The sequence below is a fragment of the Dermacentor variabilis genome, chromosome 4 (assembly GCF_050947875.1).
Source record: "Dermacentor variabilis isolate Ectoservices chromosome 4, ASM5094787v1, whole genome shotgun sequence".
NCBI classification, from domain to species: Eukaryota; Metazoa; Arthropoda; class Arachnida; order Ixodida; family Ixodidae; genus Dermacentor; species Dermacentor variabilis.
Genome location: NC_134571.1, coordinates 184,825,144 through 184,841,092, shown reverse-complemented (window position 1 = coordinate 184,841,092; position 15,949 = coordinate 184,825,144). Strand labels below are relative to the sequence as shown.

At 46.0% G+C, this 15,949-nt stretch overlaps 1 protein-coding gene across 1 annotated transcript in view; it reads left to right on the top strand.

The window, feature by feature from the left end:
• Nucleotides 1-2,139: 2,139 nt before the first annotated feature.
• LOC142579994 (uncharacterized) overlaps nt 2,140-15,949 on the top strand; it is a 54,915-nt gene continuing 41,105 nt past the window's right edge. Inside the window, exons 1-4 of the mRNA XM_075690706.1 lie at nt 2,140-2,431; nt 2,822-2,884; nt 3,023-3,077; nt 7,819-7,883. Coding sequence (XP_075546821.1) covers nt 2,288-2,431; nt 2,822-2,884; nt 3,023-3,077; nt 7,819-7,883 — 327 coding nt within the window. The 5' untranslated portion in view covers nt 2,140-2,287. The remainder of the gene's footprint in view (nt 2,432-2,821; nt 2,885-3,022; nt 3,078-7,818; nt 7,884-15,949) is intronic.

Genomic DNA, 15,949 nt, shown 5'->3' with positions numbered 1-15,949 from the left:
CTTTTGAAAAATCGCTCATGGGTCAGCGGGACATATGTGTCCCACTTTTCTTGAATAAACCATTGGCTTGATTTTGATGAAATTTGTTTTATAGTATTTCTTTGCGGTTTATATGCATATACCACAGCCGTTTTTTATATTATCGTGTGAAAAATACACATGAACCTACAAAGGGTTAAGCAAGGGCACATCAGAAGGTCTGCGTGTGACCATACATTCCACTAAAGACCTCTTGACGTATCTAACTGAGAAGGTTGGGTTCAGGTTTTTAATGACTTCCCGCCTCAGTCAGGACTGCTTGGAGCGTTCATTTGGTATTGTGAGACAGTCCAGCGGAGCCAATGATCACCCCACTCCTGCGCAGTTCATAATTATAATGAAGTATGCAAGCTTATGCATTTCAGTCTGGGGGTACATGGGGGGCGGGCGGGGGGGCTCCTGTATCCCTCAGTCTGTCTATACAACGTCATTCAGACACTCGAGGACAGGTTCACTCGTGCATTTAGCACTACGCGAGTGCACGCAAAAGTTGTCAAGAATTTCTTGCTTCTAGCAGCCAATGTGCCACAGATTGGCTGCAGGAAGCATATTCCGCTGATCTAACAGGATCGGTGTGTAGGTTTTATTGTATAACACGTATTCACTTTCTCCTCAAAGGTTTAAATCAGTGTGTCATCCACGACAAAGCTAAGAAGGTTAAGCCCTGTATTTTGTAAAAATGTTATGTTATGCAATAACTGTGTTATTTCCAATAAACATGTATTAAATCGCAAGCGCTTTGTACTTTCTAGAATTTCTTCACCACAATGCTGATATATTGCATGAACTTCCTCCATTTAAAGTAATGTTACAATCCCAGATATGTGACTTATGTGCGGGCGACACATTCAAGGTTATTCCAATGCGCTGGCCTTGCGCGGCGATTCCTATGAACTATACTTTCGGCAAGGAATAAGCGCGCTAATCTCGGCGAGAGGTGGTCGCAAAAACGTTGCTGTGTCGGCTGCGCAGTCGGTGCTCGCTGTTTCAATGTGGAATGACAGCAGCGAAACATTAAATTCTCTCTGCATCTACAATGTAGAGAAAGAAGTCTGGTCAGATTCTAACGCATTCAAACGCTAAAACTAAGCGCTACCAAATCATTTTCCCGCCCGGAGGTATGCAGACGCCGCGACAAACTACGGCGCCCCGGCCGGCAGCGCCGTCACGCGGCAGGAACGCGTTTTGGGGCAAGCTTCCGGAGGCCGGTCTTCACACCTCCCCATTCTAGCCACCCTAGCCATGTTTTGAACGTATTGGTTTCTAAGGAAGCCTCGCTATCAGGTATATTTACCTTGCGGCAGGCGCTAGGCGCGCGTACATGAGCTTGCGCACGTCCCCAACGTACGTGCGGTCTCGGATTCAAAACAGAGAGCAGCTCTTCACCGAGAGCGCGCCGCGTTTCAACGCGTAGGAGCCGTGCCGCACTGTCTGCGCCTGCGTGGGCGCGCGGAGGCGAGCTTGAGCGCGTCCGCAAGCATACGTGTGTTGTGGGCTAGAGCGTACTAGCACAGGTACTAGTGTGGACTTTATAGATGTTTAATAGACTTGTTCTGGAATGCGTCAGCAGCACACACTTGCGGCCGCTCGTAGCAATGCAATTTCAAAGCTCGCGCCTCCAAGGCGCAAAGCGCGATGGCACACCAACATGGCCGCACTTCCGGCTTCAAAAACATGTGTCAGGCATGGATAGCATGGAGCAGCATGGAGGAAGGAATGTCAGGGCCGGTCAGGGCTTCTCACTATTTTGTTTCTTTCCTCCATGATATAACCTCCTTGGTCTAAATAGTCTAAATCCGCGCTTTATAGAGTGGCACGTTCTGTATTTTAAATACCGAATTTAAAGGCCACGCTTTTGCTGGTCGAATGCGATGAAAGTGATTTTGGGAAGTGAAAACGGTGAAAACACGTCATATTATCATCATCAAAGCGTCCTGTGGTTGATTGTTCGATTTTTTCGGAACAGTTGCAAATAAATTAATCTCTTATTCCAAACATTCATTGCTAAATACCACGTGTTCTTATTAAATCTTAAAAGACAGGTTGATGATTCTTTTTGTACTATTTGCTGAGGCGGAGACCTAAGTGGGTTCCACGCAGTGACACGCGGCGAATGTGTTTGCCGCACTACTTTCAGCGCACGACTGTGCTTCGAGTGTCGTTTGCGTGATGAGTCGCGATCAGCGGCCGTGAAGAAAAGAAAAAATCATCGTGGATTGTCGCGGAGACCTACCGCGCTGCTGCCAAAATGACCCAGTACCTCCCGCCGAATCTCTTGGCGCTCTTCGCTCCTCGAGACCCCATCCCGTACTTGCCGCCGACGGACAAACTGCCCCATGAAAAAACCCAGGGGACGTATACCGGCGTATCGAAGTACTTGAACTTATTCGAGGTGAGAGCCTACAGTGTCCTCGGGCGGCGCATGCTGTCATTTTTGTGTTTCGATGCATCTGCTGTTTCACTGTCGTCATGTTCGGCGTTCGAAATGCTAATTTCGCGATCTACCTGTCGCATTCTGCGCCGTAGGTGCGCGGCTGCTAAGCCTACCGTTGCAGTGTGCATTCTGATTTTCCGCTGCTTGAGTTCATTTTTATGGAAACCTAGGGAACTTCTCCTGCTGCTTGTGGAGCAGCGGTAGTGATAGAACCGTTAGCTATGCTGGCGCTTCGCAGAGTGCAACTCCGTGGCCAAAGTTCCGCAGAGATGTGTACTGCATGCCTGGGCGGCATGGCCCCGGCGACTATTTGGCTCCCGCATTGATCGTGCTGCGTTTGTGTTCCAGGACCCGAAAGACACACCACCTCCGACGCGCGTTGAGACGCGAGAAGAACGCATCGAGCGAAAGGTAAGCGCTGTGTGGCACGCAGCAAGTGACCGGTACGCTCGACCTCCCTGCTTACAAGTTTCAGTATTTAGCTCCCGACGACGCGTCAATGTTTGCCGGACTGGATGCGAAGGTGTAACGAGTGTTGTTGCTTTTCAGAGGAGAGAGAAGGCTGAGCAAGTGGCCTACAAACTAGAGCAGGACATCGCGCTCTGTGAGTATCTTCGCTTTCATCTCCTGCAGAAGTGGTTGTGTGCATGCCTTTTTCACAAGCGATTATTAAGTGTTCAGCGGTTACTAAGTGATGAGGTATCAGCGGCCAGTCATGCTTTCTAAGGACAGGAAGCCAGTAAAAGTTTTCCGATTGCACTGCTTGCTTCATGGCACTGTAGTTGTGTGACCATTGTTTGAGCTGTGAATGCTAGGTCATAAATAAACAGATAAACAGCACACAGAACCATTGTGCACTTCTGATTATGCATTTGGGCTTGAATCAAGTGTTCCTTTATTTTGTCTCGACCCCCTACTGTAATTCCCACCAGGGTGATATGTAGGCATTTGAATAAATAACTTCCATCCAGCAAGGTCAATGCTTGGTACTGCTGATGCAAAATTGAGTACACTGTATAGGGGGGTCTCTCTCTCTCTCTCTCTCTCTCTCTCTCTCTCTATATATATATATATATATATATATATATATATATAGTCATATCATAAGAAGCCAACAAACACATGATATGACTAATAAACATGGGCCCCCCAGTTAACCCCCTTTTTTCTTCTTTATATATATATATATATACACACACACACACACACATTTTCAAATTTTCTACACACTTGTATTGTTCAGGGTGAATTCAATCAGGCCTTTGAAAATAGAACGGTTTTTCTCATTGGATTTTTCTGTTTCCAAAGCTGCCAACTCGTGAGTTTTTTTGCAAAGCTTATGAATTCAGGCTTATTTGACAATTTTATTGTACTTGTACTGTAATTCTAAAATTAATTTTCTTCTTGAAGAACTTGTAAATGTGTTGGAACAAGGCAAGATTGCACAGTGTGCATACAGAAAAGAAAATTGTGATATTACCTCTTGCCCACTTGTGGCAGCACAAGTTGTCATATGACACAGCTGTACACTCAAAAGCTTTATGACAGTAAACGCGGAAGGGTGGGCCGCATAGTACGGGCAGAGCTCTCTAGCAAAAGGCATACAAACTACCAAGCATACGCCAGCCTTTCGCTAGAGCACTCGGCTTCTACTGTGTCGCACGCCCTTCCGTGTTTACTGTCATAAAGCTTTTGACTGCACTTGGCTTACAAGAAATGTTCTTCGACAAGTCTGTGAAGCAGGCCAAATTCGCAACGTCAAAAAATAGTGAGGAAAGGCAGGGAGGTCAACTGGACAAGCATCTGGTTTGCTACCCTACACTGGGAAAGGGAAATAGAAAGACGGAGCACTGTAGGCAATGTGGTAGGACGCTCAGGAAGACTATAAATGGCCACTCAGACCGGTGCACTTCAAGAACTGCGCTAGGGCGGGAATATCTTTTTGCCCCAGCGACTGACATGGCCGTGGTCAGGGTATCTCTGACTTGGAAAAGGATCTTTAGTCCTGCCAGTTTAATGTTGTTCGGAGGCAAAGAGGCATTGGACATAATTATACTAGGGACAGGAACGCAACAGGTGCGAGGAAATGTTTGTAGACAACATTCCCAATCATAAGCGGAACAGCAATATTGCTTTGAAGTTGCTGAAAAGGTCACTGTGATTGAGTAACTGTTTGTTGCTTCTTAGTCTCCGTTGTTCCGATTAAGTTACCTGCTACTTGTGTGCTCGCATCTGAAGGCAAATCATCGGTAATAAAGTGTGTATGTACACCACAAAAGGTGTGTACTTCGGACAAAGTTTAAAGAAATGCTTACTATCACTCCTTTGTATGTGTCAGCAGAATTTTTGCTCATTTTAATGTTCACAGGTTGCCAGATATGCATTTGGCTGAGCTTCTCTCTGTCCTTCTTCAGTAGCTTTGGTGTCATAATGCCCCACTTTGCATGTCTCGATTTTGTTTATGACGAGAAAGCACTCTTTATTGTTGGCACCACATTGACAGTCTGAAACATTTAATGTGCCCCGATGTGCTTCCCATTGCAGTTCTGCTTAAGCAGCTGCCATGCCTGCAAAAAGTCTTGCTGCTATGAAATAACCTAATTCTAAACTACTTGTATTTTCAGTCAAAAGAATTTGTTCAAAAGCTAGTTAATACATTCTTCTTGAAAAACAAGTTTTGTGCAGTGCAAATGGACAAAACAAAAAGAAACAAATGACTTAGGCCAGGCGTTGACTTCCAAGCATTTCTATGGTTCCAACACACTCAGTCCCACCGCGTGCCTCTTGTATCATCGGCACTGACCTTATGAGGTGCAACTGGGTTGCTCCTTGCTGCAGTTTCTGTTTAGTGTTCTTTGATTTTACTTTTGTCACTTCAATTAGTATTACTCCTTTCTACGTACACTGCTTGAACTATCTTGCTCCTGGCAGACGGTGCAGTGAAATGAGAAGTAACTTCTTTCCTAACATGAAGGGGGGGGAAATTGTCACCGGAGTTACTGTTGAACCTAGCTTACTTTGGGTGCATTGTATGTAAGAATGTGCTTTTTTTATAGCTTCCCCACCTCTTTTTAATATGTTAGTAGCATTTTGATATCGTAGCACTTTAGCATGGCATTATTGTACCAATACTCGTGCCTCCAGCTTGGTGATAGGCAGTATAGGTAATGACTGAATGGAAATGCTGTATTCCTGTCCATCCATGTTCAAGAACACCGAAGTATACTGTTCACAAGCATGGTGGAAGTTTGTCTAGATGAAGCCCGGATAATTGTTACATTTACGTTTGAGACATTCTGCAACTACTCAGCGACCCGCCCCAGCAGTTCATTGGCTATTAGTCTATTGCTGCTGAGAACTTGGTCAAGGGTTTGATTCTCATCCATCGCCTCCCTGCATTCTGGTCAGAGCAAAGTGCAAACACAGCTTTGTAACCAAGCCCTGCGTGTATGAATCTCAAGCGGTCAAAATTGCTCTGCAGCCGTCCACTTGGCAGCTCACTATACCCATTTGTTGGTTTGGCGAATTCAACCTCATGAATTTTGCCCCTTGCAGTGGAGCCTGCTCCCTTCATAGTTTCCTCTTTGTTCATTGGAATATTGAATAATAATATAGTCGAATGTCCTTATAAGTGTTTCAGACCTCCATAGGGCATCTCTGTACCACTTGCAACAAAGCATGCCGAACACATTCGACAAAAGCTCAACAGCCATTCAAGAGACATTTTGTGAAATAAGTCTCTATTTTTAGCACACTTCGTCTGGCTGCAATGTGCTACTCCAGCCGACTTCATTTACACCAAGGCTCATGGCGTACTCCATAGCGAAACATAGGAGAGGCGCCAGATAAAGCTGCAGATGGTCAAATTCAGCTATTGCCTCACTTGCCGTCAAAATTATTTCGTTTACATGCTTTTCTTCAGTGTTGCTTTCATAGACATTCACATACTTTTGTTCTAGAAGGATTTGAAGATGTCATCGATAGTCATTTACAATGACATCCCCACATCAACTGCAACATATTCATCAGCCGCTGAATCCACTGTAACACAGTACTGCTGTGTTACAAACAGTGTACGAGTTGAGCGATTCCTCATGCAGCAGCAGGATTAGCACTCGCAGACATTGGCACATTCGTCAAGTGTGTCGCTTGCGCTGACATTAGCGCAGAGCGCAACTACGTGGCGTCTGTGGTGGACAGAGTGGCATCACTGCATCGGGTTTGTTATACAGTAACTCCTCGTTAATTTGGATTTCGCAGGACCGAAAATAAATGTCCAAATTAACCAAAGGTCGAATTATCAAGGGTATGAAGAAAACAACAAAGGCTTACTACGTCAACACGCTTTTATTTACTGAATGAATGAGCCAATCATGTGTCTATTTTGCACGAAATCCATGCAGAAACCACAGTTCTTGTCATCTCGTGGCTGATTAGCACTCGCATCGGCAAAAGCCTCACGACTTTCTTCACAGCGCGGCCACAACGCGAGTCTTCATCTGAGACAGGTTTTTTTTACTAGCGCACGCACATCCCGATTATCTTTTTCGCCAGTGAGCTGGTCAGCGTCTATTACGTTGTAGCCAGTGCTCTTCGTCCTCGAAAGCTTGTCAAAACAAAACTGCAGATGCAACCACGGCCGCTTTCGACGCGCTCGTGGGATGGTGATCTCACGGTTCTGAAGGCGCATGGCTGACGCACATACCGAGTCAAAATGAAACTGCCGTTTGCCACAAACACCTGCAATGCGATCATCTGTGGCAAGTATGCAGTCACGAAGGCATGCGGGGCTATGCGCGGCGGTAAACGCAAGGATGAAAGCTTGAGAGGCACAAAGCATTCTGACGTTGCTGTCATTCGCATACGATTTCCACTGATGACTATAATGACGCAGTCTTTGCTGCTTTGTTTCACTGGACGCTAATGCCATGTTTGCTCTTTTGCGTCGCACATTTGCAGCATTCGACGTGCTCCAAGAGTTGACCAAATTAACCGATGTGCAGCCAAATGCGTCCAAATTAACAAGAGCTTCGGTGCATTAAAATATGGGTACGCCTGCCAGGAGCAAAGGGCGGGTCCGGATTATCTGAATTAATGAGACTCAAATTAATGAGGTGTTACTGTAAAAGAAAAAATTTGCTGTCGGGGCGCCTTAACCGTTGCTCGCAGTACACATGAAGGATTGGAATTCATCCGGAGCATAATTAATCCTTCATTATAGAGATGATTTCATTGTAGAGGCATTCCAAATAACCTGAAATCAATAAATCCACTCCTCATATCACATTTGTAGTTGGAGAGAAGTGTTAACTATTTTTTTGATGACTCCTTTCTTTGTTTTACAGGGGACCCTTACAACAACAGTTCAGGCACCTTAGACCCCTTCAAGACTCTATTCGTGGCCCGGATTGTGAGTGTTTATTTGAGATATTTATGGTTGTATAGGAGTCTGTTGTTTCTGTTTGAGACGGGGCTTGACTGGTCAGGAAATTTGAATGGTATTGACACATTGTTTACCGCTGGCGTTATTTGTTGCAGTTAGCATGCTGGTTTATTTGCCATTTTATGCATACTGTAAGGCAGGCGTAGAATTGGGATTTCAATGGCAGCATACCTAATGGTTCCGCATTTAGAATAAAAAGAAGGGAAGAAGTCAGAACTCATGTTCTTCCGACCTCTGAGGCTTGTTCTGCTGGGCCACCCGATGGAGACGACACACCCCTGTGTTAGTGCGACGAAAAGTGGAAAGCACTACGTGCTAACCGACACATACGCAATAAGCTGGTACGGTTTATGCGGATACAAAACACATTTTGTTCAGTGGCTGCTGAGTCGGGGATTTGACTTTACTGCTTTCAAAATGAAACTACTGTTTAAGCGGGTACGGTTTAACGAGGGTTTACTGTATTATGTACTAGAGACAATATCTTAAACAATATTATCTAATATAATGTCTAAAGTGGACAGATATGCATTACATTACTGCTTACATACGGTTAGCACCTTTGCCGAGTAATCCAAAAATGTGGTTATACACCGAGTAAGAACTTGCATGATTGAAATTTGTTGAAAAGATTTGTATAACATTTGGGACAATTTTAATGTCTTCGGGCAACCAATTCATTTGTAAGGCACATTGAACAACACAACTATACATCACACTCTAGAGGACAACAAAGTTGTTCATGCTTGCAGAACTAAGGAATTGGGAATGATTTCATTTGTGACAATTCACTTGTCTGCTATGTGTGAATGCCCGTCAGACTGCTTGCAGTGCAGCTTTTAATGTGCTGATTTAGGGAGAACCGGAAAATGGCGTGCTGGTGTCGGGGTGAAACTGGCAGTTGGCAGCTTGCAGAAAAAGAGAAAAAAAAAATATTGAAACCAGTCAGGTGCTACCCTAAGCGCTCGTAAAATTGTTAACATTTTTTGCACGAGCTCTGCAAAAGTCCTACTCACAGATTGCCATGTTTCATAGCTGTGTGCAATATAAATTTGTTCACTTTAGATGTTGTAGTAAATGCAGATTGCAGAATTATGATATTGTTCTTTTAATAGCTACGTAAAAGGAAAAAGGCACCTTAAAGACAAATGTTCTTCCTACGGTTGCTAGATTTTAGTTCTCTCTTTTTTTTATGCAACAAATTGATGGCAGCCTGACTCGTTGTTTGCACAATTGTCCATGTGGCACCACGTGCATTACGCCTGTTTCAGCAATTTCGAATGGCCATCTATGTCGTTCCGTCATAAGAACAATGGCCGCCCAAGCGTTCCTGTCGACCTGGCGGGAACACTGCACCACGCGCTATCATGACGCAGTGTTGTAAAAGCTCATGGTTACTACGCCCTTATCAGAAGATCACGGTTCAACAGCATTTTGTACGCGCATTGTCGATTGCTGATAACCGTTTGTGGTGAAGTTCTGACTTTCAAATATTGCATTCTTTTTGCCCGAAGAGACATAGATGACAATTTTTCGGCTCTGGCACACAGTCATAATGCCAAGATCTTTGGATAATAGAGGAATGCTGCAGCAGTTTCCGAAGTTTATGCCCCTGGCCAACAAGAACGCTTTGCTCTTTTGTGCAGAACAGTGATGTCCCGCTGGTAGCAAAATAAAGTCACCGATTTTTCAGACTCCAAAAATTCGGACATGCTCGATTATTCTGTCTGCTTCGCAGCACCGCCATTCTCCCCATCAACCATAATGTATAACAACTGTCCAAAGTTCGGACACCTTGCAACCTCTCGTCTGATTTTTTGGACACTCCTTGATCCAACTCGATCGAGAGCACCATGCACCGACTCTGACCGGTGCATGGTTCGACTTGCTGAATGCCATTTTTGTTTTGAACGGAGCCTCCTTGCCGCCTCACGAAGTGGTGCTACTGCAAATCCCCGCTCATCATCATCGTTTCTGCCTGGTTCGATAGAGTGGCTACAGCAGTTCCGGTCGCAGCTTAGTAAGCCATGTCAAGACAATCCAGCAGCTTATTTGTTTCTTTCTTCATGCACGACGCTGCGAGTAGGCCACGTTTTTCTTTTGTGCAACTGGTGAAGGCATGGTGGTTGCTTTGTGTGCTGTGTCGAGGTTGCGGTGATCCAACGCGGCACACGGAAACATTGTGGCAAGTGTCTAATGGCGCCGACAGTGCCCGCACAGACTGCGCTGGGGAATGCCCTCAAGCGGGTGCCGGAAAGCCTAGCATTGGTCGCCTTCCGATGTGCTCCCTACTGACGCTGAAAAAGTTTTGCCGAGACCTGTGCAGCTGTTGCATTGCGATTCCGGACACCGTCTCATTTGAACGTTTCACAGGTGCTGACACTGCTGTACTGACATGCGCAGAACTTGACGACGAATCCGAGTCGGAAGATGACGCACCATGTCGTACGCTGCCGTCGTATGCGGAGTGTGTACAAGCATTGACTGTGCTTTCAGCCGCCTATAGTGACCGTACGACCCTCTCCGAGATTCAGGCTTATCTGATTGTGCGTAAACGGAACAACCTGCAATGGCCTATTCACGATTTCTTCGAGCCTACTGCCGAGCACGAATAAGAATAAGATTTTTTTTTTTTTTTCATCTGCTTTTTCGGACACCTGTTTATTCAGACATTTCCGCTGTCCCCGTGAGGTCCGAATAAACGGTCGGTGACTGTATGTCACAAGCTCTGAAATAAAAATGGCGGCTGCACTTGCATTTTTGAAATGTACAATGCCACATTTCGCTCTTTAGATACATGTTTCTAGCGCAAGTTTGCACCTGGGTGCAGGAACGCACAGAGAACAAAAATGACACTGAAATTGGGGTTGTTGGACCTAAGTCTTCCCGAACTGTAACTGCTGACGCCAGCTTTAATGCAGTTGGTTTATGAGCGTTTTTAAGGGCAAGTCCATATACAGTAAAACCTAATTAAACCGTCTCCGCTTAAACAGTAGTTTCGTCATAGAGAAAGAAATTACCGTATTTACTCGCATAATGATCGCACTTTTTTTGTCAAAAAAATTTACGCATACTCGGGGGTGCGATCATTACGCAGGTTAAAATTTTCGAAAAAAAATTTTTAGCACCGAAGACGCAAAAGGGCAAGTTTCGAGTGAGAATTCTTACGATGGCTATGGTAAACATAGCCAAACATAAAAGTTGAGTAAGGCTTACCTTTGTAATAAACGCACACATTACATAGGCACTACATGAATTGCACATTGCCCTTTTATTTTTCTAATTGAATAAAGGGCGCCTCACTTTATTCAGAGTCTGAATCTTCACAGTTATCGCTGTAAGCTTCAGTGTCAGAACCGGCAGTGTCGTCGCTGGGGGCATCTTCGGAGCCCCACAGAAAGTCATCTTCTGTCCCGTCCAGTGCGTTAGATATGCCGGTCTTCTTAAAGCTCTTCGCCACTACCTCGTCGGAGACACCACTCCACGCTTCGACAATCCAGGAGCAAAGCACCTCCAAAGACGGTCTTCTGATTTTGCCGCTCGGCGTGAAATCATGTTCGCCTGCCGCCATCCACTCTGCATACAATCGTCGAACGTTGTCCTTGAACGGTTTGTTCAGGGACATATCCAGAGGCTGTAGCAGCGACCTGAGACCTCCAGGGATGACTGCAATGTCCGTGCATCGCTCCTTCAGCTTGGCTCGAACGCTGTCCACAAGATGGCCTCGGAAGCTGTCCGGCACAAGAAGCGAAAGAAGCAGAAGCGCTCCTGGTCTTTGTCCCCGAACAGTCTTAATCCAGTCGACCGTAAGTTCCGCTGTCATCCATCCTTTAACTTGAGCGCGGATGTGGATGCCACGGGGAAAGTTTCCCTTCGGAATAGTCTTCCGTCTGAAAATGACGTATGGTGGAAGCCTCCACCCGTCTGCCGTCACTGCAAGCATTACAGTACATCACAGTTTCTCAGCGCCCGATGTCCTTACGAGGACGCTCCTAGCACACATCTCTTTGACTGTCGTGTTTCGGGACATGTCAAAGGTCAACGGAGTTCGGTCAGCGTTCCCTATTTGCAATAAGAGGAAGCCATTCTTCTCGCGGATCCTCGTAACGAAGTGATGGAAGTCGACCACCTTTTCTTCATACACGGATGGGAGCTGCTGGCACAACGACGTCCGCCACCTCAGTGAAAGTCCATTTCGTCGCATGAAGCGAGTCGTCCAGCCGGAGCTAGTGCTAAAATTCTTTGCGACGATTCCCTGCTTCCTCGCAACAGCACGCGCCTGCAACCATCTTTGCGAAGGTCCTTCACGTATTTAAGGACCACCTCCTCAGCGTGAGGGAACTTGCCGGTTTTGGGTCCGCGGAAAGCCCGGCGCATCCTATCAGTAGCCATCAGCTGCTCACGCTGTTTTTTCCAATAGCGTATTCTGATTTCGTTGACGCCGAAATGCCTGCCAGCAGCACGGTTGCCGTGCTCCAGCGCGTAGTGAACAGCTTTAAGCTTAAACGCGGCCGTAAAACTCGCATAGCGTCCCATGGTGAAACGGCACCAACACAGAAAAACCAAACACAAAGCCCACGGCCGCCTTGCAAAATGCAGTAAACGCAGTGTCCGTCAAAATGTGTCGGAACACGTTTGCTGCGAGATGACAACACGTCAACCAACAGGCGGCTGCCGCTGTAACAGTGCGGGACATCAAAACAAAAATGGCGACTGACGGAGCAAGCTGAACGCAATTTTTTTTTTTTTTTTTTCGCGTGAGTACATAACGTGCATTGAAACAGCTTTTTCTGTATCAGTAATGAATAAGATCATTAAATTGGCAAAGATTTTGAAGCGAACAAATAATAAAGCCAAGGCAAGTTTAGTTGTCGATCTTTTTTTATTCTTGAAGTGCAGAAAGTGATGCAGGGAATGAAATGGGGCATCTGCTTAAGAATCTATTTGGTGCGTGCAGTCCGCTCGGTAACATTTGAAGAGTCGTTTGCGCAGCATTCGACAGATGGTGAGCGCGATCATCATTAGCTAGATTTGGCAGACGACATATCGCTGGGACAAGTTCAGGGTGCGATCATTACGAGGGAAATAAAAAAAATCGAATTTTGACGACAAAATTAAGGGGTGCGATCATTATGCGAGTAAATACGGTATACAAGAGCGGACACTCCTATAGAGCTCAGCGGCCCAATTGACTGTAGCGCACCAAGCCGCTGGCATTAATACCTGAACCACAATTCCGGACCGCTAGCTGGTACGCTTTATGCCGACTGCGCTGATGCTGCATTTTTTTTTTCTTCTTCTTTTTGCTTGTACAGCTCAGCCGCACGTGCTTTTCATGCTAGATCATTTTATTATTAAATAAAAATTATTGCGAATAATCTTTACAAGTCTGCATTGAATGTTGTGCCACGTGCAATTTCATAAAGACGCCAGACGCCTTGTGAAATTAGGAAATGGGTATTTTATTCTATATAAATGCTCTTTGCGGGCTTTTTCTGCATTCATCCAACATTGTGGCACCAGGTGAGCAGCAGTACTTCCCGTACAAAGCTCCACCGGACAACGTCACCTCAAAAAAGTTAATTACAAGCATGTGTCATTTTGCTATTAACCCTTTGAGGGTCGAATTATTTTGAAAAAAACTTTCCCAGGTGGTCAAATTACTTTATTGCGGATCTTGAATGTACAAAATGTATAAAGTTGGGAATAAATACCAAAAAATAATTAAGAACAGTATTTTAGTGTCGGCATCACTCAGAACTGCAAAATGGTCAATAGTATACCGAGCGTGGTACTCCTTGAAACACGGGTCTACGCACAGCGCCTTATCGCAGTCTGTACACCTAAAATGCGTGTCTGTTCTCTTGGAGCGAGGAGTTGTGTTGGTGCACACGTGACATCTCTGCGTGCGGCTGCCTTGGGCTGAGGTCTGATGCACCCTCTCGCGTAAGCGCGTTGCCGCGGAGAGCGAGAATACCTTGTGAGCAGCAGTGATAAACAAGTTAAGAGCAGTGCCAATCAAGATAGAAATCAACCTCTGCCGCCCCTGCGAGAGCGTGCCGACAAAAGAGAAAAACCACGTTTCGCGCGCCTCCGTTGCGATCACGCGGCGGAACCGAAACCACGAAAGCGCGTTGCCATTGAGAGCGAGAATACCTCGCGATCGCGAACGTCTCTGCTAAACAAGCTAAGAGCAGCGCCAATCAAGATAGAAATCAACTTCCACCGCCCTGCAAGAGAGTGCCGACAAAGAAAATGACATTTCGCGCGCCTCCGTTGCGATCACGCGGCGAAGCCGAAACCGCCAAAGGGGCGTTGCCGCAGTCTGAGCGACGCGCTGAAGCTAGCAATCAGTTCTGTTTATCTCCCCAAGAAGGTAGCCCAAATTTCGAACGCTTCTTGTAAGTGCTAAGAGGTGGCAGCACCTCTCGGTGAGCCCGCATCGTCATTATGGCGCGAAATTTCAAACGGAGGGTCGGAACCGTACCCGTACGCCAAAGACCTTGCGGGACAGAAAACTGCCGCCGTACATGTACGGCGAAAACCTTCAAAGGGTTAACACAGACGAATAGTGCGTGTAGAGACAAAAGTGGTGAATGGGCGGCATTACCAACAAAAGCAGTTCGCTTTTACATACATGGCGTAAAAAATACTCGCCTCATACTGAGCAATACCGTACATACCATGAAAACATCCTACTTTCAAGCATTCCCCTCTCCTCGGGACTTACTTCCTGCACTTTAAGAGCACGAATACACTGGATACTGTGCGTTTCCAAAAGAACTCGGCTACAATCAACGCGATAGTACGCTACGAATACACATAGGTGACCACAACACAGGCCCTCAACCAGACCATGCTGGACGCTCGCACTCAAGACAAATGCGTTGGTGCAAAGCCTGTCTTCAGTCGTGTGGAAGACAGAATTTTAGAGTTACAAGTTCCTAGTGTTTGAACTCCTTGGCGTTATCGTTTGCGCGTTCTGTCGGCGCAAGCAACACACTCCCGTGTTATCACTCTTGGCAATCGCTCGTTGCGTTTTTGACAAGCGTGAGTACCAAAAGAAGGATTAAGTTGTTGCGAGGCCATAAAAATTGTCACAAGCTCGTCGCAGTAAGATTCAGTACATGCTAAACTAACTTTGTCACCATGGCCGAGCTGCTTTTCGCAGTGTCATGACAGGCACGGCGAGTTTACCTCAAAATTACCCCAAAGCACCTCGAAATGAATTACTATCATGTTGGGGGTCAGAGAAAGCGTCACCAACTTGTCGCAGTAAGAATCAGCAGACGTGAAAAAAACTGCGCCACACAGCCGATCTGCTTTTCGCTAACTGCGTCACAAGGCCAGGCACGGTGAGCGTGCCTCATAAGTAACAAAAGAGTACTGAAATTAATTTTCAACAATGTTGAGTGTCAGAGAAAGCGCCACAAACTTGTCAGTGCATTAAATCGCGAAACTTAACTGCGTACTAGGGCCTAGCTGCTTTTCACTAACCGTGTCACAATGCCAGGCACGGTCACTGCACTTGAAAAGTACTCCAAAAAGTAACGAAATTAGTTACAATAATATTGGGGGTTAGAGAAAGCGCCAAAACTTGTCGCAGTAAGATTCAGTACACGCGAAACTGCGTCACAGCGCCCTCTGCGAGCAACGTACCCAAAAACTACTGAAATAAGTTAAAGTAATTTTGGGCTCATAGAAAGCGTCACAAACATCTCCCAGTACGAGTCATTAATTCAACTTAACTGTGCCACAACAGCTGAGTTGTATTTCGCTAACTGTGTCGCAAGTCTAGGTTCCGTGCCGTAAGCCTAATTGCATGAAATGCGTCGCAGACTGTCGAACAAAATTTCTCACCTTGCCATAGTCGAATAGTGCAGTGGTACCGTGTCAAAGTACAGAAGGAATGCAGGAATTCGCCGGGAGCCCAACAAACCAAGCTAAATCCAAAAATAGCAAAACAGGCAGACGGGTCGTCGAACAGGCCAACGCTGAGATGCTCAGCCAGTCTCGCTCGGTTCGGCGGCGTG